Source organism: Cotesia typhae, unplaced genomic scaffold, assembly GCF_013202065.1.
Source record: "Cotesia typhae breed Kobodo isofemale line unplaced genomic scaffold, CoteBio_Ctyphae contig_48, whole genome shotgun sequence".
Classification (NCBI taxonomy): Eukaryota; Metazoa; Arthropoda; class Insecta; order Hymenoptera; family Braconidae; genus Cotesia; species Cotesia typhae.
In genome coordinates, this window is record NW_027423756.1 from 13,635,624 (window position 1) to 13,659,701 (window position 24,078).

General features: G+C 30.6%; 1 protein-coding gene across 1 annotated transcript in view; it reads left to right on the forward strand.

Moving 5' to 3' along the window:
• Window positions 1–2,869: 2,869 nt before the first annotated feature.
• Neto (Neuropilin and tolloid-like) overlaps window positions 2,870–24,078 on the forward strand; it is a 44,710-nt gene continuing 23,501 nt past the window's right edge. Inside the window, exons 1-2 of the mRNA XM_074246425.1 lie at window positions 2,870–3,696; window positions 3,892–4,389. Coding sequence (XP_074102526.1) covers window positions 4,248–4,389 — 142 coding nt within the window. The 5' untranslated portion in view covers window positions 2,870–3,696; window positions 3,892–4,247. The remainder of the gene's footprint in view (window positions 3,697–3,891; window positions 4,390–24,078) is intronic.

Genomic DNA, 24,078 nt, shown 5'->3' on the forward strand with positions numbered 1-24,078 from the left:
AAAGAAATTACGACTGAAGCTCGGTAAATTATTTTACCCTTTGAATTACAATAAGTTTTAACAAAAATTTTTAAAGCTCGGTTGTTTTAAAAATAAGAAAAAATTTTTAAATTTTTATTTTAAAATAAATTGATAAAAATATCAAATTATGTTTTTTAGCGGAAGAACTTTAATATTTTGTGAGAAAATGTACAGAATCAAAGGGCTAATATAGAACTAAGTATTTAAAAAAAAATGTGTGTATTTATAATTAATAATTTTTTAAATATTAATGTCATTTACTATTAGTGACATAAATATTTAATAATGTATGAAGAGCACGGTAAAGTTCCTAACATATAAATCTATTAATGTCGCTGAATTGATAAAAAATATTATTTCAGAATACTACAATATTTTGTACTAATAATAAGCATTACTTGATAATGATGATGACGTATCGAATAAATTTTTAGAAATTTAATGTAGTAAATTATTACTTAAAAAGTACGATGATAAAAAAAGGAATAATTAAAAATTTTAATTAAGGTTTCACTGAATTTTTCAGTAGCATGCACTTTAAAGGCGTGCAATTTATTATTTAAACATTGGTTTAAGCGAGATGGTGATGTATAAATAAAGTCATATCAATCGTAAATAATTAATTTTAATATAGTTACATCGTCGTGGTTAATAATTATTTATCATAATAATATAAAACTAGTACGATCTAATGTAATTATATAATAAAAATACTATAAACAGAATTACATTTTTATCATTGAAAAAAAACCCATTCATTTTTTTTTTTTATTGTTGTAGATAATTATAAGTTAGAGTTTTTATATTATTCTGAGAAATTTTTTTATCTATATTTTATAGCAGTGATGATATATTTTTTCAATCATTTATTTTATTTATAGAAATTAAAAAAATTTTTAAATAAAATCAATAAATAAGTGGATAAAAAACAAATAATAGCTATAGAAATGATTTATTTTCTCAAAGAACGATTTACACCCGAGAAAATATAACGGCCATTTCTATAAAAATTTCTCCGAGGAATGTTACCATCGGACCCTTTTTTTAACAAAACAGGGTTGTATCTGAAAGGTTATATGCCCTATTATCAACAAGAAATAAAATACAGAGTACCACGCCAGCGGAAGAACAAACGGAAATTTTCCGACATGGCAGTGCTGGTCGGTAAGCTAGAGTGCTTTATTACACTTGGTTGTCATCTCAGAAAGCGTATTAATTCCAGCCCTGATAGCCACCTTACCTATAACTTACTACCTATTAGTTACCTATAACCTACTCTGCAAATAGACGTCAAAACTTGCTGTACAAGTATTTCCTTCAAATTGTAGTAAAGTTGAAAGGAAATTTAACTACAAATTTGATTGTTAACTTGTATTCAAGTTGCGGCCGTAGATTTCCGTCAATTTGCTTACAACTGTTGTTGAGAGAAGAATTACCGCCAACTTGATGTATAAATTAACCGTAACTGCTGGAAGTCAACACTTACTGAGAAAGCGCTGGGAGTGAACAATTTTTCCGATATGACTGGAAATTTTCTTCAGAGGGTTGTTTGGAAATTTCAATTAATTTGACGTCAACTTCTCGGTATCCAACTACCGAAAAAAACTGTCGCCCAAGATTACTCTGTTTCTTAGTATATTTAAACCTTCAATTTTTCCTAACTTGAATAATTTTTCCGAAAAAAAATTTTTCAGCAAATAAATACATTTTTACCCGTAATAAAATTTTTTCTGTCAATGACCTATAAAAAAATTTTAACATACAAACTAATCAAATTGTATTTATTTATAATTAACTAGACACTGAATTTGAATTTAATAATTGCTTTTAAATTAACTTTTTTTATTGCAATGTGATTTTAAACTGGATCTACTCCATTGAATTTTGATACGAAAACTCTGGGAAATAAAAACGTTTATCATTGTCCAATATTTATTCAACATTGGAAAACATTCGCGTGACATTCATACTTTTTCCATCAAACGTGTAATATTGTAGCTCTCCAGCCAGCATTCGATTCATTGTTATTTACAATGTGAAATTTTAATGGGCTTTTAGAGTCAATATTTGAAATGTCGACATATAATTTCAACTTGTGTTATGATCGATGTTTCTCAAGTGTCCTTAACTTACTTTAAACAATCACAAGGTTCTGCAAATGATAAATTCAAGTATCATCAAATTTTTGAATCACGATATAAATAAATAAACTTTTTGGTTTTTCACCAGAACAATGACAATTTTTTATCCGAGTATTCAGCATTGAAAACTGTAAATAGTCCGGCCAGTAAAAAAGTAATCGAATGACGCGAAAATAGCGGCGTTATGTGAATAGTTATGGTCAATATCAATTTTACGTGAGTTGTATTTTTATTGTGGATAAATTTTTGAATTTTAATTGCAATAACTTAGAAGTTAATTTATCTGATTGGCTTTCAACATTATTGGGAGTAAATTTATCTTTTATTTTGTCCATTGAAACAAGTTTTTCGTATTTCATTAAGCGTCAAATTCCGAGTCACGCCAAAAACATTTTTCCAATTACAAAGTCAATTAACATTTTTTTTTTTTTTTTTACAAGAACAAAAAAGTTAAAGTCCTGACACAATATCGAATTTCCCCTTGTGTATTCAGAGCGACACTAGAATAGTATAATAAATTTATTATTGACTTAAAATTGTGATGGATAGCAGAATAGAAATTTCAATGGAATAAATTACTATCCAAATATACATACAGTGGTGTAAACCAAGCGCCTGGTGGTTGGTCTGATTACCAACGCGGCTCTACTACTAAGTCCATCCTCAGTTAGCACATTCGTCGCTCAGTTCGTCAGTTGGCGGTCGGACTCCGCGAGTGTCGTATCGGATATTTTTGTGTCGTCTCTTAATAACTTTAAAACACTATTTTGCAACACGTGCTTCAGTTTATTTATAAATTTTTTTAGCGGTTAAATATCTTAATAATTATTTGAGTTTTAAATTATTTAAACGTGTAAATACGCAGTTATTAAAAATAGAAAGTGACTCAAGTTTTAAAGTTTAAAGTTAGTAATAGCAATAAAAATAGTAATAAGAAAAATTCTAGAAACTTACACACACTTAAGTATCGAGCTGCAAAATAACAAACTCACTGAAGAAACAATTGTGACCGATGAACCAAGTGATAAAAATAAATCGTTAAAAATTTCGGCATTAAGCCAAATGGACTCAAGTGAAATATTTATCGGGTTACTTGATAAGAATATTTAAATAATATTCATTGGTTGAAAATAAAATAAATAACTTAAATTGTATTTATTTAAATGAAAATTTAATTTATTCAGCAATAATTAAATCATAAAATAAATCAATAAACGAAAAATCATGAAACTTTTTAACAACCTCTCACCTGTCAATCTCCCGTAAATTCATCAAGCGCTGGTAGCTTAAATAAATGCATACAAACTGTTTCAAAAGCTCGATCGCACGTGATCATACATATTCAAAGGGCGTGTGTATCCCTGGGAAGGAAAAATTTTTTATTTATATCCTAGGTGTATGTCGTCTCTCTAAACGAGCGCTTATTTTCATAACAAAGCTGTTAACAACCTCCATAGGGAAACCATTTAAAAATATTAAAAAGATAATTTTGTTTAATCGATCGGAATTTTTAAAAATAAAATTCATAGATGTGGTAAATATGATATGATATATTATAAAATGTAACATAATATTTGACATTGAGATATCGTAAAAATCTTTTTCATTTTGACGTTAAATAAAATATAATATTACAAACGCAGTGTATATTATTTTTTTTTTTTTTTTTTTTTTTTTTCATTTCCAGGATATCTCGAACATGATTATATTTTTCTTTCCTTTTATTAAGGCTCAGGTGTAAAAAGAAGTTCCACGTATGCGCGTTATATATTATCTATTCTAACATGCAATGTATATTATAGAAAAAATAAAAATAAAAAAAGATTAAGTAGAGTAGTTGTTTTAACGAGACAATTAATGTAAATGATATTTTAATTATTGAGTACAGCTGGCCGTAAATAAAATCAACTAAATACAATAATTAAAGTGAATATGTATTATGTATGAGTTAGTGGTCGATTAAACGTTTAACAAAAATTAGTAAAAACATTTTAGTATCATAAATTGACAAGTAGAGGAGATTTGCTGTGGGAGGTTTTGGTTGGGGTGGACAAGTATAATCTAACCGGGTTCAACGTCAAATGAATGTGTTTGCCCCGGGCATTTGTGATAGTGATAGTGAAATCGAGAGACGGCAGGCGTACTCGATTTAAATACATAAATGTACGAGAGGTATCCACAATGGTGGCCCGGCTCCCGCAACAAGTTCTTCTGCTTCTCGTGCTCGGTAAGTCTTGTACTGAAATTCTATATATCACCAAGTCTTAGACTGTTATATATATATATATATATATATATATATATATATATATATATATATATATATATATATATATATATATATATATATATATATATATATTTAGACTATATCACACGCTGAGTTATGCATTAAACATTAACCATTAGTAAATATTATATAGATACACCAATATTTTTATGCAAACAGAAGTTTCATCATTTTCATATTTATTGCTTTTTATTAATACAATTTCATTTTTTTTTTTTTTTAAATTTCAACTTCCAATTTAATTTTATATTTTTCTGTTTTCAATATTTGTTATTGCTTCGAATGTTTCGAAATTAAATATTGGAGACATGTTGCTGTGTTTACTGAGGTTTATTTTTTCAGTCAAAAATGAGAGAATCAAATTTTTCGACAGTTAATTATTTATTGAACCAATCCAAACAGAGTTGAAATAATTATTTTAACTTTTGAAATATTTAAAAAAAAAAAAAAAAGTTAAAAGCTCCTACTTATAATTTATGACATTTTTACTTCTTTTATTTTACGAGAAATCCAATTGATAAAGGATTTAAATATGGATAAAATTTTTAAATATCCTTGACAATTTGTTAAATGATCAAAAAAATCAAGAGTACGAACGTTGATACGATTGTTGTTACTGCAAAGATCGTTGATTGACATGACAATACACTACAAAGCTTTTGTACTTTGAAATTCTATTATAAAATACAATTTCTCAGGTACGTTTCTTTTAAGAATTTTTTATCACAATAAAACTACTATAGAAATTGTTATTAATATTCAATTGTTGTAAATTTATATTTTATTAGATTTGGCATCTCCCTACAATATTTTACAAATTTATAATTTATTTAAATAATAATGATTTGGTATAAATGATCTGTTAAAGTCAAATAATGTATTCTGAAAAATTATTTTCTGGTGAAAAATAAAAATGTAAAACGTGAATATAAATTAATATTTAACTGGATCGTAAAAAAGTCTAAAAATCTGACAATAGAATAATAAAATGTTTTAGATGGCTTCAGAATTTTTTTCGATAGCACAAAGTGAAGATAAAATGGTGACGATTAATAGACGGTAGCTTTTCAGAACCTTTGTGTTCCAGAAGATTTATTGTTCTTCTGAATGGGCTTTTCTGTATAGTAGCCAATTCTACATGTAGAAGTTCGGATAAATTATCTCGGATATCGCGTCTATACATGAAACACTCTACTTTTAGTCTTAGTTTTTCGTTCCTCTTGAAAAAAAGCTACTCTTACATATTTTTTTTCTCTTTTCCACCCTAAGCAATTCATTCGTAACGGACACACGTGAAAAATGTATATTAAATTTCTCTGAAATGAATTCCACAGCATTGATCAACATCAAACGCTGATAAAGTATTCATTTTTTGAGCTTTTGCAATGACATTTGAGATTAAAGAACTCATTTCAGTTTTATCTTGTACACATGTGGAAAAATGGGCTTAAAAAAGTTGACATTTTTTACATATTTTATTAAATTTTATTAATCAACATTTTTATTGAAGCTTCAAAGATTCACAAGCTCAGCTTTCCATAAAATCATCTCACAGAACGATTTTATTATATATATATATAAAAAATAGAATGAATGATAAAACATACCGCGAAAAATGAATTAAGCCCCAAGCAGAATAGCAATAAAATTCAGAAATTTATAATCGTTTTTTTAATATTCGTGATTAAAACAAAAAATTGAATTGTAAAGGTATAAAAGGAAAATCTGTCGGTTCACGCAAAAAGGCTATCATGTTAAAAAGCTTGTATTCAAATTTAAAAAAATATGTTTTTATTAAAAAAAAGTACTGTTGGTAGTTTGAATGGAAAATTCTCTTCCGATTCAGATTATCGATTTATAAGGGAAAAAATTTTTTAAATCAAAGGTGTCAAAAACAGTTTGTAAGTATCATTAAGTCGTATTTTTGGTATTCATGCCAATCGATTTCTGTCCAACACAAAATTAATTTTGTCATGCAATAATTTCGACTGTGACTATTCGGTAGACAAATATATTATTATTATTTAGTTATCCAGTCGGTTAAATGATTGATCTATCTAGCGGCAAACAACGACCGAATTTACGGAGGGTTTATTTAAAAATAATTTTCATTGGAAAAAAACTTAACGGAGAAACAACAGATAAATAACGAATTAAACTGTAAAGTGTATTATTTTTTATGTCACCCACTGCCGGATGTAAATGTGTTCATGAATTATGTAAAGTATCGTCGTTTATCATCTGTAAAATTTAGTTATGACAATAAAATATGAGCAATAATTTACTGGATATTTAAAGTATTCGAAGCACAGTTAAATTAACTAAATATTTAACACTTTTAAATATGAAAATGTTATTTCATCCTCGAGTGAAATAAAAAAACACGAAATATATAATACTTTTACCTACATTATTATTATTATTATTATTTGTTATTAATTGCTCAGGGGGGTTTTCCCCGGAGTCCGACTCTCCGAGGGCCCAGCCTGAGCGCCATCCATTACTGCTGCACCACTCCACACAACAAGGCGGTTAGTGAGTGCAGCAGGCCAAATTCATTTGCCTAAGTAGACGCAGGGATCCCAAAATGACAGCCTTTTGCATCCGCACTGCTAGAGACACGGCTGCTGAACTGCAAGCCGGTATCTTCGCAAGTGAAGACACAAAAGACTGTTTCATCCCTCCAAGGACGCCGACAACCAAAACGACGAGCTTGACACGGTAACCTGGGTACAGTTTGCCAATTTCAAACAGGAGATCCTGATATATCTGGTGTTTGTGCTCTTCTTTGGCCGAGATATTGTATTCGGCTGGGGCCGAAAACTCAATGACATAAATGTCACGAGTAGCCTTGTCAAAGAGCACAATATCAGGTTTGTTGTGGTCAATCCGCCGGGTTGTTGCGAATGGTATGTTCCAATAAATTTTGGAACTGTCATTCTCAACAACCTGCGGAATATCTCCTGGCAGATAAGGCAGCACTGGTGTCTCATCGATACCGCAGCTATATCTGAGATGATAATAGAGTACTCGCAGGGCAGCATTGTGACGCTGTATGTAGGCACCTCTTGCCAGCACAGGACATGCCGACAAAAGGTGCATCAGCGTCTCCGGATGTTGTTTACACGTCCGACAGGACGTGTCCGGAAGCTGCGCCTGGAGCACCTTGCTACGGTATTCGAGAGTGTTGATAACACCATCTTGGCAGGCAAATATAAATCCTTCGGTCTCGGACATCAGGCCAGCTGACTTCAAGAAGGAGAATGTCAGCTGGGTGGACAAGCCATGGTCACGGACGTGTTTGAAATACACGCTGTGCATGGACTTGTCCATGTGTTCACCGAGGAGTTTTTTTCCTCGGCTATCCTGACGACGCTCTTGAACTCCTTTTCGGGAGTTCAATGAGAGCGTTTATTTCTCCGAGACCTAAGGTATTTGCCGCGTAGATTGCTGCCTTATACAAGAACGACCCCTTCCGCGCATTTTCATGACTATGAACAAATTGCATCAGGAAGTCGTCCTCGTCTGCTGTGAAATTGGCAACCTCGTATGTTAAACTCAGAACCAAACGATCGTGAAGCCGCTCCAAGCTCTGCAATCCTCTCCCTCCGATGTTCCGGGAGAGGTACATCCTGGCGACTGATGAGTTAGGGTGCATGCTCTGATTCATATTGATGACTTTACGGGTTTTGATGTCGAGATCTTTCAACTCATTTCGAGGCCATTTCAGGATCCCAAAAGAGTAAAGTAGGACCGGGACAGCGAGCATGTTAGTAGCTGAGACTTTGTTCTTGCCGGAAAGTTCTGATGACCAGATCTTCCGGAGTCTCCTAACATACTCACTGCGAAGAGTTGTTCGGACTTCAGAGACGGCATGCATTTGCCGCTCTTCAATCCCTAGATATCTGTACAACTCTCCGGCGTCTAATTCTCTTAAGACGCTCCCATCCACTAATTCGACATCTCCACCCGTATCAGAGCACTTACCCTTCGCCAGGTGTACGACCGCACACTTGTCCAACCCAAAAGACATTCCGACATCTCGTGTGTACTCTGCTACGATGTTGATGGCCGTTTGTAGATGATCTTTGTTGGCACTGTATATCTTTAGATCATCCATAAACAGTTGGTGAGTGATCGAGTATACTCGATCACTCGGTAGCCCCCAGAGTACCCACGAGTTTGTCGGAGGGCAACAGATATTGGCAGCAGTGAGATGCAAAACAACAGAGGGCTCAGAGAATCTCCCTGAAAGACGCCTCTCTTGTACTGAACAGTTCCGGTTACGTGCAATGCATTTCCACTTCCTATGTGAAAACGCGTTCGCCAGAGCTGCATCGTACGTTGTATGCATCCCACTGTTTGGCGATTGATTCCGAGATATTTGAGCAGATAGAGAATCAACTCATGTGAAGTTGAGTCAAATGCCTTACGGTAGTCAATCCAGGCCATAGACAGGTTGCGTTGGTAGTAGATTGCGTCTTGAATGACGCATCTATCTACCAACAAGTTGATCTTGCAACCTGACACGCCCTGTTTACTGCCACGTTGTTCGTATATCTGTTGCCACACAGGCTCTATCTCCTGCAAGATACGGTTATTTAAGATTTTTGTAAAAATCTTGTAAACCGCATTCAAGCAAGTGATAGGCCTGTAGTTCTTTGGGTCGGACAAGTCACCCTTTTTAGGGATGAGTACGGTTCGCCCTTCTACCAGCCAGTCTGGAATTGGTTCGTCGCCCTGAATGTATGATGTAAAAATCCGGGCCAGATGAGCATGTGTAGAAGAAAATTTCTTCCACCAGAAGATGTTTATGCCATCTGGACCCGGGGCAGCCCAGTTCTTGCTGCCATTCAGGGCTTTACGAACCTCTTGCACACTGACTGCAGGGCTCTCTCTTCGGCGATATCCTGCCGTCGGTGTTCTCGACAGAATGCCTCGAAGTCGTGCAGAGCTGGAGTATCCGGGTTGACGTTTGGTTGATCTCCGTACAATTCACTCCAAAAGGCTTCCACTCGCTCAGATGATGGATAATTCTCGGGAACAGCGGTCTTAGGTGACAGAAAGCGTGAAGGGTTGGATCGAAACAAAGAGTTGTCGATCAACCGCTTCAGCCTTTTCTCTAGTGACTTTTGGAAGCCACCAGAGCCCGCAACCTGTTAAGAGACTCTTCTTTGATGACAAGAAGAGTACTCTTGTTCAGTGTGTGATGTCGCCTTCGAAGTTCTGCCGCCAGGCGACGAACTTTGGCGTGTACGGTCTTTGAGTACTAACATACTCTATCACACACTGAATGCGGGAGACTTGTTTCCGAGAAATGTCAATTTTGTGTCCAAGTTGAGCGATGCGCAGCTTCAACTTCGCCTCGAAGGAGAGAGAATGTCTTCTCTCTATCGGCAGAAGCGAAGCCGCGGCACCGTAGACAACTTGGTTGACAGTGAGCAGAGTGGAGTCCTCTTGAAGCTGTGTGGGGAGATCTTCGTTCACCGTGTCGAGCTGTTGTTTTGAGTGAGTCATCTTTTTGGAGATGCTCACTTGTCGACCTGTAAAGAGGTTGTCGTTGTCCTCGGAGAAACGGTGCCGTTCTTGGTGTAGCGGTGCTGGAAATGAAGGCCGATTAGACTGCCTTCTATTTGGCAGCAGCGATCGTCGATTATGCCGAAGGTATGAGGCGTAATTACGCAGGTGTTTGGGCGTAAAATGTCTGTGCTCCGGATGCATGCCACACCAAAGTGTGTGCATCCGGGCCATATACCCTGATACCTCCGGCTCGCTGTTCTGCCAGCACACCAAGAGATCGGCGCGAAGCTCCTCCGTCCACTTAAACTTAATCCTATAAGCGCCGGGGTCGTCATAAGTCATCGGGTCCGGTGTGCTCCTCCCACCTGATGACTGGTCCTCATCCGAAGAGGACCGGTTGTGGGGAGCACTTCTGAGATTATACTGTTTTGGAACTCAGATATTACGGTGCAACGGGTAGTTGGCCCGTTGCTCCGGTTACGTTGTTAGCCTACAGACCAGATGTTGCGGTCTGCGTTTCCCGCGGTGCGCCACTAGGAGGCCACGTAACAAGCACCGCTTATTATTATTATTATTATTATTATTATTATTATTATTATTATTATTATTATTATCATCATATTTCTCTCTCCTGTTTGAGTGAATTTAAATTTTGACCCAAAACTACAGATACGAAGCAATTTCAAGAACTTACGAGAGGGTCCGGAGACATACCAACACTGCATACGTTATCCACCAAGATGCTCAGGCATTTCAGACTATCTAACTGAATTTCGTATTTATTTAACCTTGCAATAAAATTATGACATAATATTTATCATTTTTTAACTCTCCGGATGTGAATTCATATCCTTTTATAAAAAAAAAAAAAATATTGTGTTTCTATTAATTATAAATAATAACAGTAACAGTAGGCATAAACATTGCAGATACTCAAGTACTAAGTGCTCATTTGTATTGTAGACTGAATTTTATTAAAAGCAACAAACAAAAGCTATGAATGAAAAAGTAAAACACAACAGCAGAAAAGAGTCTAGCTTATTCAAGTTTCAATTGTTTCAATAAACTTTTTGTATTTCAATGTAATATTATTATTTTTTATAAAAAATATTCAAAGAAAATAGTCTCTAGAATGAGAATAGTGAAACAGAACGTTTGTAGAAAACAGCACGAGACAAGTCAAGCCCTTGAAAGCCGTCTCGATGCAGGCCACATTGGTGACGAAAATATCTTAACCTATTTCCGGAATCGAAATAATTTTCTCATTCGTCCCACACTTGCCGCACTGTTCAACGTTCGAACTCTAAAATTTTGCTCAACTTTTTTAGTTTTTAGTTGAGTAAAATATTTTCCAATTCCACTAAATGTACGTAATTTTTTTTTTTTTTTTTAAATATAAAAGTGTAAGAAATTTTTTCCCTGAATTTTATTTTACATTTACCCTTCATTCATTCAATATTTAATCAAAATGTTCACTGGATTTTTACATACAGAACTAATTTTATTTATATTTACCCTAAAATATTATGCCTTGTTAAATAAAACTTCCGAGGTTTCAGCGATTTTCGTTCGTATATCAAATAAAGCTTGTTTAAATTAGCCGATTCATTTTTTGCCTACAAAGAAATTTCTTATTTGAATTGTTGGCAAAGGGAAGTCTATTTGTAGAAATATTTAAAATTACACATCAATGTATACTCTCTGATGTATTCAGTTGCCCGGTTTTTATTAGGTCTGAATAATAATACAAGAGAGAGTTCAGTTTCCTAATTTATTTTCTCTTAATGCTTTTGAATAAATAAAACAAGAGAAAGAATATCGACATAGATGGTTGAAATTGACTTAGGAGAACCTCGAAAAAACATTTGGGGTCACGCTATGGGTGCAAAAGTCAAAATAAAAAAAAAATATTTCGATACAACCTTATTTCCGTTGGTGAAAACTCACTTCCAACCGGTAAATTTCATTCTCAAGACCAGACCCCATTGCCGGGAGGTTATTTCCGTGTTTTATTATCGTGGCCATGCTGCTGACTGCGGTATACAGTTATTTATATATATATATATATATATATATATATATATATATATATATATATATATATAAATGTATGTATGTATATTATCCCACCACTATCAAACAATACATAAAACTCGGTGAAAAAAACTTTTTTCAGATTCCTTCTATTCTTCTGGGAACTTCTTTAATATGTATACCCCGAGCTCACGCTTTGTTCAATAAAAAAATAATTAACCAACCGCGAGCTTTTTTACTTATTTTTGTTTGGGTATTTTCTATTTTTCCACTTGGCACAATCTTTCTTCAGTCAAAGACAACCCCGTTCCGTTAACTTCCTTCGTTTATAATTACACAGCCAGTTAATTGCCTCGCGGGAATCCAATCTTACCTACGTACAATTCATAATTATATGCTCTATTATTTTCCATTGCACATGCTCGTATTGTTCATTTGATATTGATTTTAATAAACAAATTTCTCAGATTTTTTTTTTTTTTACTTTATATAATATTATTTATTGTCAATACGTTTAGCACCAACCAATCAATTAACTTTTTGGTTCTTTTGTAGATAAATTTAATTACATCGAATGGAAAATTTTCAATAATTTTAATTAGCTTATTTACATCAACGATTGAAAGATTTTTTTTTTTTTTTTTAAATAGAGTAAATATTTATAATTAAAATTTATCAATTATACAAATATTGAATAAGAAAATTTGTTCAACGTATTTATTAAAAAATATTTTACTATAGAAAAGGGAACAATAAGATTCCTATCTGTCGAAATTCTTCTACGCAGTTTCTTACGACAGAAACGTGATTATAATATTATAATATTAAAAATCAATTAATTGTAACATTTTTGTATTTATTTATTCGCTTTGAAATTATATATAATTACCTGAAGCATAATGCTTTTATGATAATTACATGTTACATAACATGTAAATTATTTTATGAAAATTGCATTTGCGATGAGATGAATATACACTCGTAACAGAAATTCGTTAAATTAATAATTGTATTATTACTGAGAGCTAGTATTTAAATTATTTTGATTACTCCATCATGTATTGACGCATAACAACCATTATTAGCTAGCGATAATTAATTTTATAATGATTATTCTCGTGTAATCATCATGTATATGTTATTAATGTTATTATCTGTGACTGTCAATAATAATTAGTGTTTGATTGAATCAATACAATACATTACTGATAAATTATGTCTTTTGAATTAGTCTCTAAGCACATTACTGTTTCTAAGATTCTATTGATTTATTATTGTCCACTTTTATAATTTAGATGAAAAATATGAAAATATATCATGTAATCAAACTATTCGTAACGTGATTGGTTGAATATATCATAAGCATGAAAATATATGCAAACTCTACAGTCGAAGCGCGCGCTTGCGCGCGCAAATTTGAATTCTAGTTATTATTAAGAGAGGTTAATATTAATTGCAGAACACAAATTACTCGGAAACTTTCGACAAAGCTTGCAATCTCAAAATTTAATTTATGAGTTATAAATTCAATGACACGTGTGTTTTTATATTATCATTGATTTTTTTATTCGTAAAAATATTTTAATTAACAATAAAATAAGAGGATTGAAAAATAAGTTAGTGGATACTTGAGGAACATGAAATAGCTCTAAATAACGATAAATATGGAATACTTGAGAAAATTGACAAGCTATGAAGGTTAAATGTTGAAAGTTTACGAACATAGTTGGACGAGATAGAGCTTGTACAAGTAAGATTAAATTTCAAGTGTCCAACTTATCACTGTTTGCTTGTATAATTACTTATGTCAAAAATAGTTGATCAAGCTTAAGATAGAAGTTGTTATGGTTGATTCATATTTTGTAAGTCAATACACTGCAAGTTATTTATTTATATAAAGTTAAACTTTAAATTGTGTCATAAATTTGTTATTTATAATAAAAATATTTTCAATCGAAGCAGCGATACTCGATAAAGTTTTACCCGAGAAAACATAAAATAAATAAAATAAAAATTCGATTGATTTATCTTTATCGCATCTTTGGTACTTTATTGTGAACACAAATATGAACGTACTACCGAAGAAAATTGACAACGAAATTTAAAATTCAATTGGATAATTCTGTATTAATTTTCAACAAAATCAATTTGAAAGTACATCAGACAGATTTATTAGAATTTTTTATTTTAACAAGTTTTAATAAGTTCAAACTATTTTATTAAAAAAATTTTTTTTGTAATTTAGTTATTACAAATACTATTCACTTTTGAAATTATTCGCGTTATCGATCTCGATTTTTTTTTTTTATTTTGGTCATTAACCCTTAGCAACTCGTATAGTTTTCCGAGGTTCGCCACTCGCCCAATTTGCATTGCACGGGCGTGTTGAACCGAGCTTAGTGTTGTCAAATAGCAGGGATTTGGGCGTATTTAAAGAGAAGCCGATATTTACATGTGAGTAGAAAAACTATTGCTCAGCAGTTTTTAAAACCAGTGCAAGAACTTTATTTATTTTTTCATTCATTCTGAGTAATGTTCTTTTATATTACATAAATAATTTATAAAAAAAAAAAAAAAAACGAAAAAGTATTTGAGACAGTCAAGAATTAAGGAATGAGAGCAAGCGCCGCATATTTAAAAATTCATTATCGTTTTTAAAGCGTCGCAATCCTCCGGAGACGCGTTCTCATTCGAATCGAGTACAACTTTGCATGTTAGTACCTAACCGCAGCACACACAAGTTAACCTGACGTATGTTATTAATACGTCAACCTACATTCATACAAGCATACAGTTTGTCACATAACTTATCTAGTACATCTCACCAGTGAATCGACCTTATTCTCATGCGATTTTTGGCAACTGATCGACTGTTTTAACCGAGTTATCTTCAATGTTCACATATATTCATATACATTAATATTCACATCAATTGCAAACAACTAACTACACTGTGTACTTACCACACCATTTAATCATTTATCTCAAAGCTCTGTCTTACTCGACGAATAAAATGTGTAGCGGTAAATAAATGGGAAAAAAAAAAAAAAAAAAAAAAAAAAAAACATAAAAGCTTCCAAGTGTTTATTCACTTGGTTCATGTCTCTTGACACTATCGTGTGGTTGTGTTATTAACAAAGGCAAAAAAATAAAAGTTGGAAAAGTGTGTTGAGGGCTCACAGCATAAATTTACAGTTGGAAAACCCTGTTAATAAGATAGCTTCACTTACTTTTAGATTACAGTTCTACGACAATTATATTGTTACATTAAAGTTAAAAAAATATCAAGATTTTTTTTTTTACTTCAGCACGCTCCTCATTCATGATTATTATGAAATTGATTTTTTTTAGCTCACTGTCTGCTTCGTAAAAAATACGTTGGAATTATATTACATCACTCGTGGTCTTCTCTTCGTCATTCTAAAAACCTGATGAATTTTACATTGAAATTCTTGAAATATTTATAATACACGTATGGCTTTTGTTTATCCAAAAATGTCGCAGTCTATAATATTAAACTCTTGATATAAATATACTCTAGAGAAAATTATCCTTATATTCATTCAGGTCAAGCCTCATGTTTTGGAATTCCAATAATATTAATGCCTGTAATATTAAAATTTATTCACACATATCTTTTTATGCTATGCATATTATAGAATTTTATTATTAATTTTCACCCACAGTTTTTATAAATTTTATAATAAATTTTTGATTGATGCTTCCTGTTATTATTCAGACAAATTCAGACAAAAGCTGAAAATTTTTTCCTCATAGACATACGATAATTAATGCTGTACAATACTGTTATTATTGTACTGGTATTACTATGTTTTGTTCGCAGCAAAACTTTATTAAATTTATCGAGTTACAGAGTATCGCGTAAACTAGGAATTTTGTTCAATAATATTATATTACTGTAAGATTAAATTATCAGAGGGCTGAAATAATTTTCCATACAATGTTCGAACATAATTAAAACCTTACAAGATAATACAGGTGGCACAATTAACCCGTTACCCTGCTGGGAAAAGTGTAATTTACCGCATAAACTATATTAGACTCAAATTCCTGTTAGTCTATACACTTGAACAGCATTTTAGCTCAATGTCATCAGTCTTGAAGTTTCATAATCGTTTTCAACTGAATTAAACTCCACTATGCTCCGCCAAACTATCAATTGGAAAAGTTTTGTAACCTCCACTCAATCGCACCAGCTATATATATATATATATATATATATATATATATATATATATATATATATATATATATATATATATATATATATAAAAGGAATGTTTTCATCAACTGTAGTAAAAATTATACCCATACAATTTTTCGATATTTTATATTCAAAACACTTCATGTATGCCCTCTACTAATTGGCTATTAGAATTTAATTTGACGTTAATCGTATAATTGTTATTTTATATCAACAAAGAAAGATGAAATAAATTTGTTTCAATTAATGAAAAGCTTTTTATTCTCTGCGTACCACAAATGAATTTAATTATTTAATATTTTTGATCCATTCAAATGTATTGTTCTCTTCTTAATTTAGGTGCGTGTTATTTGCTTCTTTGTTTAAATTTTTATTGTAGTTTTAATGTATACACATTTGTTAGTATCGATGTTATCAACAAAAAAAATTTTATTATTTAAATCTAAATCTTTTATCTATTTTAAAAAATAATTCTAACTTTATTGTAACGAAAAATTGAGAGTAAATTTCAGCGAATAAGAAATATTTTTTTAAAAATTATTTATATTGACAAAACTGAGTATAAGGATTCATTAATTTTTTTTTTTTTTAAACTAAAAAATTATATTTTAATTGAAAAAAATGAGCCATAAAATAATTTTAAAAGGGCATACAATTTGTTAGTGTATAATATTCCACAGTTTGCAAATTATTTAAAATCATTGAAGCAAATGAATAAAAATAGCGAGTTATTTTTATCCATAATACCGCATTGTAGATATAAAAACATCAAGTACATCTATTCTTCCATTCATATTTATCTTATATATAAATATAAACGTAAAATACGTAACCTCACGAAAGGTTTTACTTTTTCTGGGTGGTTAATTTGTATAAATGAGCTTTAATCAAGACTATGTAATTAAAAATTATCACTGTGTAAAAAATTATTAAAAGAAGAACGATAATTAAATACAGCCAGGAGCTTTTTTTAAATTTTCTTTAAGTAAATAGATGAATAGAATGCATTTATTTTCGAATATGCTTTTTCATTTTGACATTATGCTAGAATTGTATAATTATTTTAAAAATAATTACCTTGATGTATTTTTTGAATTTGTTTACCTCATGTATCTTTACAGTTTGCGCAAACCACTCAAAAACGCAATCTCCCAACGTTGAGATGCATAACATAATTCACTCCAATTATACGATGTACTTATTTACTGGTATGCTTAAATTTTAGCTTACAAGAGCAATAAACAAGCGTTTTAAAATAAAATTATGGTGTCACTCATAAAGAGAATTTTTGAGTAATTATTTTACTTCAAATATACTCGATAAATTATTTTAATGATCTTCATTTATGCTCATGGGTTTTAGTGAATTTTACACCATCTGGTCGACTATGTGTTTCAACATAAATGTACGCAAACATTAAACTAGAACTAGAGTAAATTTGATTGCAGGATTTCAATCAAAATTTCACAGTTTATTGGAGTATAAAGTGGACATGTGAACACACTAGTTTGTGTATTTACTACCGACGATATTCCGACATTCGAGATCATGTAGATAAATATAAACACATTAATATTATACATTATAGAAATTGTTCTAATTGAAAATATACTTTGAAAAATTGTTCCTACAAAATAATATATTTTTTTGTTAATTAAAATTTTTTTTTCATCAATAGATCGCTCTAAAAAATTTTAAATAATATAAATTAATTCCTGGGGGTGAAAACAGAGTGAATTTTTCACTCTGCGGTTAAACAAAACCGGCTAATGAGTAGACTTTACAAATTGGAGTGCTTTCGAACAACAGTAATTTTTTACCTACACGGAACTTTTCAACAGTCATAATAATTTATTCACAGAGTACTGAGGACTTTTTTAAATCATTAAAAAAATAAATTTTTTAGGTTTTCACAGAACTTAATGTCGTTTTTCGAGATTATGCTTTGACTGTTAATGTACTCTAATCTCTTGATAATTTATTAAATTCAAAATAACCTTCTTGATATTTTGCCCCTTTATTTATAAATAAGAAAACAGGTGATAAGATGAAAAACTCTCCAGGATTAGGAGCTTAAAGAAGTAATCTCTTTTTTGCAGTGTCATATTTATTTATTTACCATCCATTTGCGGCTATAAAAAATATAAAATATCTTCATAAAGAATTTTTATATTTATAATTGTTTAAAAAAATAAAATTAATAAAAGTTCCGTAACTATTCTCAACCACAATACTGACGCTGGATTGTCAATATAAAGTGAAAAACCCGGGAGGAAAACTAACAGTTGTGGTTTAATGATTCTGTAATATTCTTGCCCTTGTTAGCAAAATTATTTGACTGTACATCCGGGAAAATATAATAAAATGAAAGTCTAAATAGTTTAGATTTATTTTATTGATATTTTTATGCAGCAATATGACTCTGAAAGCGCAATAAAGTAATAAAAATATGTTGTTTCACAGTTTAGCAGTTTAATTAAATAACACGTGTAGGATTTGTGATAAAAAATAAATATAATAGCCTGCTATAAACGCTTTGGGGGGTAACTTTAATAAGCTTGTGAGAGGAAACTCCGAAATTGTAAAAGTTATGGCAAATATGGGAACATATTCGCATGAATCTCCCGTTTAATTACAGCTTACGAATCCCCGTTCTATTTCCTCCAGCTATTTTCTACGAGTTCAAATAATTATACTCCATTGAATTATGTTTTCGATATAATTATAATCTTAAACTCATTCCGAAACAAATCATTAAACTATTTAAAGATGTATTGTTTTATTTTTTATCTCACTAAAAATTTTATTTATCATTAATTGTTTCAATATTACCCAACAGCACTGTAGTGTTTTCAGCAAAGTTTTTTAGAGTTAATTCAGTTCTGTATTTCATACAGCTAATAACTGTTAAAGTACATTCAGTTTAATGCAGCCAGTGGCTATTTGATAAAACCTCTAAAAGTTTAAACACCCATCGATCATCGTTGAATCAAAAGTTTAGTTTTCTCTACAAGTGTATAGCGAGAAAGTTTAAATTGCGGATTCTATCTCTGAGTATAAAATTTCTGTGTGAACTGATAGAGTTTTACATATTTTTATCGTGTTTTCTTTATCAGTCACCTTAAATCAAATTACTGTAACCGCAATACAAAGATATTTTTTTTACATTGAAATATAAAATGAAGTATTGTGTTTGATGAATTTTAGTAAATAAACTTTTTACTTTTATATTCACAAGTATTGTTGCATTGTGGTAAATTTTCACCTCTTTTTTAGTTAAAAACAAGTTAAGGCTCCGAGAGATGATGTACATAAGTGTTATTAGACATTAGCTATACAAAGTGATGATACAAAGCCTCAAGTTTTAAACAATGCACAGTTTTAAAGAATACAAATAAGTACTTGCATCATGTTCTCAATCTCCCGGTGAATGGAGATGAAAATATTCTGGAAAGTTTTCATCGAGTGGGTGTTTAAAAACTTTTTTTTTTTTCTAAACCACTCACTGTCATCGCAATGGAAATTAAATGGAATTTTATCGAATTTATAAATAAAAAAAAAACATCATTAGCAGTTAAAATATGACTGGTGATTATTTTATAGGAGATAACAGAGTCCATCAAGTCACAAACTAGTGAAGAGGAAGAGGAAGCTCTTGTCTGGATTTCTCTCGTTCATCCCCCTACATCCTTCCATTTAATGGATCCCCTTCTAGTTGTTTTCTTACTATCTTACCATACTAGCTAACCAGTGTATACGAATAGAAGCAGCACAAGAACTCCAGAGCTCTTCAAAAGAGATGGTGAAGGCATACTCAGAGAACAAATGACTGAAAGCAGTGGAAGCTTCTGTGTCACACTGAAATAATTACCTTCCTGATTATCCTCGTTTACGCGACGCATCACAAAATTAACGTCATGACTATCACACGTGATGGGTTGAGCATGTTTTGTCATGTTCACAACTTGCCTTTGACGTTGACTAAATAACTTATATAATTTCCCGTAACCGCAACTTTACCTCACGTACTGAGTTCCCGAAAGTAATTACACTAATTACTAATTACTAATTATTAATTACGGACGTCAAACATCATCCTATTTAAGTGGTCAAGTTTTATTTTATTACCATTTTTCAAAAAGTTTTCAAAATTAATTTTATTAATTATTATTTTTTTTATGTCTCCATATTATTATACGGTCCACATATAACTCTTAAAAGCTCTTGGAATTTTCCTTCAGTTCGAGTGGATTTCAAGCGTTCGAGAACAACCACTTACATATCGTTACATGTATCGTTCAAGTACAAACTTTTGTGTCGTTACTCAACTATCATATTATATTATACTGTCCAATCTTTACGATCGTAATAATATAAATCAACTTTAAAAGTTAATTAATTAAGAGCTTTTGCTAAAATAATAATAATAATTATCAATTTGATTAAAATTAATTTTAATTCCAATAGTTCATTCTCAATAAATAAAGCGAATTTTGTTTGTTTTTTGCAGCCAGTCTCTATAGAGGGAATTTATTTTATTATTCCACGCCGTTAATGAATTTTCACGATTTAATTAGTAGACTAATTATAAAAGTTTTTTCACTGAATGCAGAATTGAATTAATTGGATTTTTTTTATAAAAGCTATTTTTGCTTTTATATTTTTATGGCCTATACTTTTTTTAAATTTTTATACATTTTTATATTTAAAATTTTTTTTTTTTTTTTTTTTTTTTTTTTTACAAATTTACTACAAAAAATTTCAATTTATATGATGATGATTTATTATTGTAAAATATCAGAAATTTATTTTTAATTATATTTCCGCTGATATAATTAAATATTTTCCCTCGAAAATAAATTATCTAGCCATCATTCTTTCCATTACAATTAAATTTCCATAAAAAAATATTTTAATTCATGAAATTTGAGTAATTTTTGTTGACATTGATTGATAAGGATTGCAAGTAGCTTGTATAGCTTCGTCTTTTTCCATTTCTGTCCGTTAAATATCATCGTGAGAGGGAAACGCTTACAGTTTATAAAAGCAAGTGCTTAAATGCGCGTTTGTATGACAACCATGTCAATTAGTTTATCAATTTCTCCACTCCAATATCTATTATTGAAAAATATTTTTAAAATAAAAAAAAATCATGTTTTTAAAGTTTATATAAAACAGAATTATTTATCAAAACCAATGACAGAATATTTAACGATAATTCTGTGATAAAAAAAAAAAAAAAAATACATGATTGAGCGCGATAAAGTAAAACATCAAACGATTTGTAGCCTCATAAATATTTAAAGAAATTGCAGTCAACAAAAAGCGTCAAAGTATATTTCTAGATATACCTATTTTTAAAGCATACTAAATTACTTAAAGAGACAGATTTTTCGATTTTTCCTCTTTAGGGATTTAACGCAAATAATACATGAATAATACAAGGGTAATGACATAGATAAAAAAATTTTAATTTTATGCTGAAGGGGAAGGATGCAGCAGTTATTTTATTATATATTATATTACAATAAATATTTTTTAGATATAATTAAACTTTAACATATGCTTTAAAGTATACAACTATATCTTTCTCCATTTTGAAGGTAATGAAAATTCTTTATTATAAAACAAAGTATACTTTGTCTCTTGATTCCCACTATAATGAGTTTTCTTTGTCTTTAAACAATCAAAAACAATTGTCAACTTCACTTTGACGAGTCATTAAATGAAGGTAACACTTTTGGGCAATTTTTCCTGACAATTTAACAATAAAAAGCTTTGTTTAATCCATCAACTGGTAAACAAAAATAATGAATGTTAATTAAAAAGCAAAAAGAAGTTTAATAATTTATTAGTTTTGTTTAAAGAAAATAATATCGTTACGTAATTGGTTCTCCTATTACACTGAGATGAAATATTGATTTATTTACAAAAACGTAGTAATTGAGGTATTATAATATCTAGTTGGGCATACACTTTTTTGATAAGATATACTTTTATATCTTTTCCAGTTTTTATATTCAAACAAGATCTCGATTATAAATCGTAGCGACGAGCCGGTACGGGGTCGAGTCAAGTCAGCGAAAAAGATAAATGGTGAAAGCCACCAGCCCTTAGCGGTGGAAGAGAGCTCACCGCAGGATGGCTCGACCGGAAGAGATCTAATGTTACACCCCTCTTTTGCAAAGCATTTTGCTTTACTGGCTAGAAGCCCACAAACATTTCGGATACATCACTCAATTTACTTTATGTTTAAAGGGTTATGTCGATTTATGGATAATATTTTATCTATTTTTACAAATATTTTATTTCTTCATCCCTCTGTATATATCTATATATCACTTTCGGAACTGTCTTCATGATACACAATCCATCTTTTTTTTCCTTTCCCGATTGTTGATTTATCGCTCGTATTTTTTGTTTATTTATGAAATATATATCTGTTACTTATTATCATAAACCTGTTGCACTCGATCATCTGAATATTTATATCTTTTCGGTTTTCACTTCCTTCCACACCCGAAATAAGTTAAAAATGCTAAAATAAAAATTATTATATTTTCATCATAAATTCTCTGGATTTATATCCAATAATAATTTATCGTCCATTAATTAATGACAGTTTTATATATTAATTATAACTTTCCATGTCAATGTAGGTATTTTATTAATATATTTCAGTGGAATTGCATAAACTGATAAAAAGTTGTGGTATTCACGGGAAAATTTAATATTACCTGGGATTTGAAAAGCAGCACTGGTAGCCCATGACAATACATCTTGGACGGTACCGAGTATCCCAAGGTGGAAATGCCGCTTGGGGTTAGTCGCAAATCCAGGATATAAGCTCGTGAGTAAAACCGAGTTGTGGGCTAAAAGTCATTGTACTTATAGAAACTATACCTTTCGAATTTCACCGTCTACATTTTTTATTTATTTATTTAAAAATAATGTTTGTCAAGTATTCCTTCCCTCCTTCCAAAAAATTAGCTTTCCGTCTATATATAGTATCGTATTTTAATGTACTATTAACTTTGTAAGGCTCCTTTCGTCTCTGGAGTAATATTTCTGAAAAAAAAAAAAATCCTAACAAATAAATTACATCGAAATTATATTATTGATTTATTTATTGTTGCATGTTAACGAGGTTTAAGTAACCTGCGCAAGCGCTATTGTTTTTTCTCAGTTGAATACTTTTTACCCGAGATAAAAAAAAAAAAAAGTGTCTTACTCTTCTTCACGATCCTGTAAGAATTTATTAATTTTTTCTCTCAGCCTTGCTTATTTGCATTTAGAGTAGCAAATTTTTTTATTAAAAATTAATTTCTAATTGTAAAATTCATTTTTATAAAAATTTTCCAGAATTACAAAATAAAAATTCAAGTGCTAGTTAAATTATTGATTTAATAAATTATCTTTAACTCTGCTGGTATTTTTTTTTTTTTATCTATGAATATCGCGAGATCATATGTAACACGAATAATTAAACCCTGCGCTCTATTTCCGAAAAAGTAAAATAAATGTTTTTGAAACTCTCAAGGGACTAACGTTAAATATTAATGCCTGATAGCCAATCACAATTCACCCAAAATTGGTATACTTTTTCACATAAATCATTTGCATTAGTAATGAGCATCTTTTATTTTATTATTTATTTTCTCTGCGGTATTTTTTCACCAATCCACAATGAATTAAAATTCATATCTCTGAGGAATACTTTTAATGTCTAAAACAATTTTATCAGAAATATTTTGTTCTATATATCTTATATATATATATATATATATATATATATATATATATATATATATATATATATATATAAAATTTAATAAATTATATTTCGT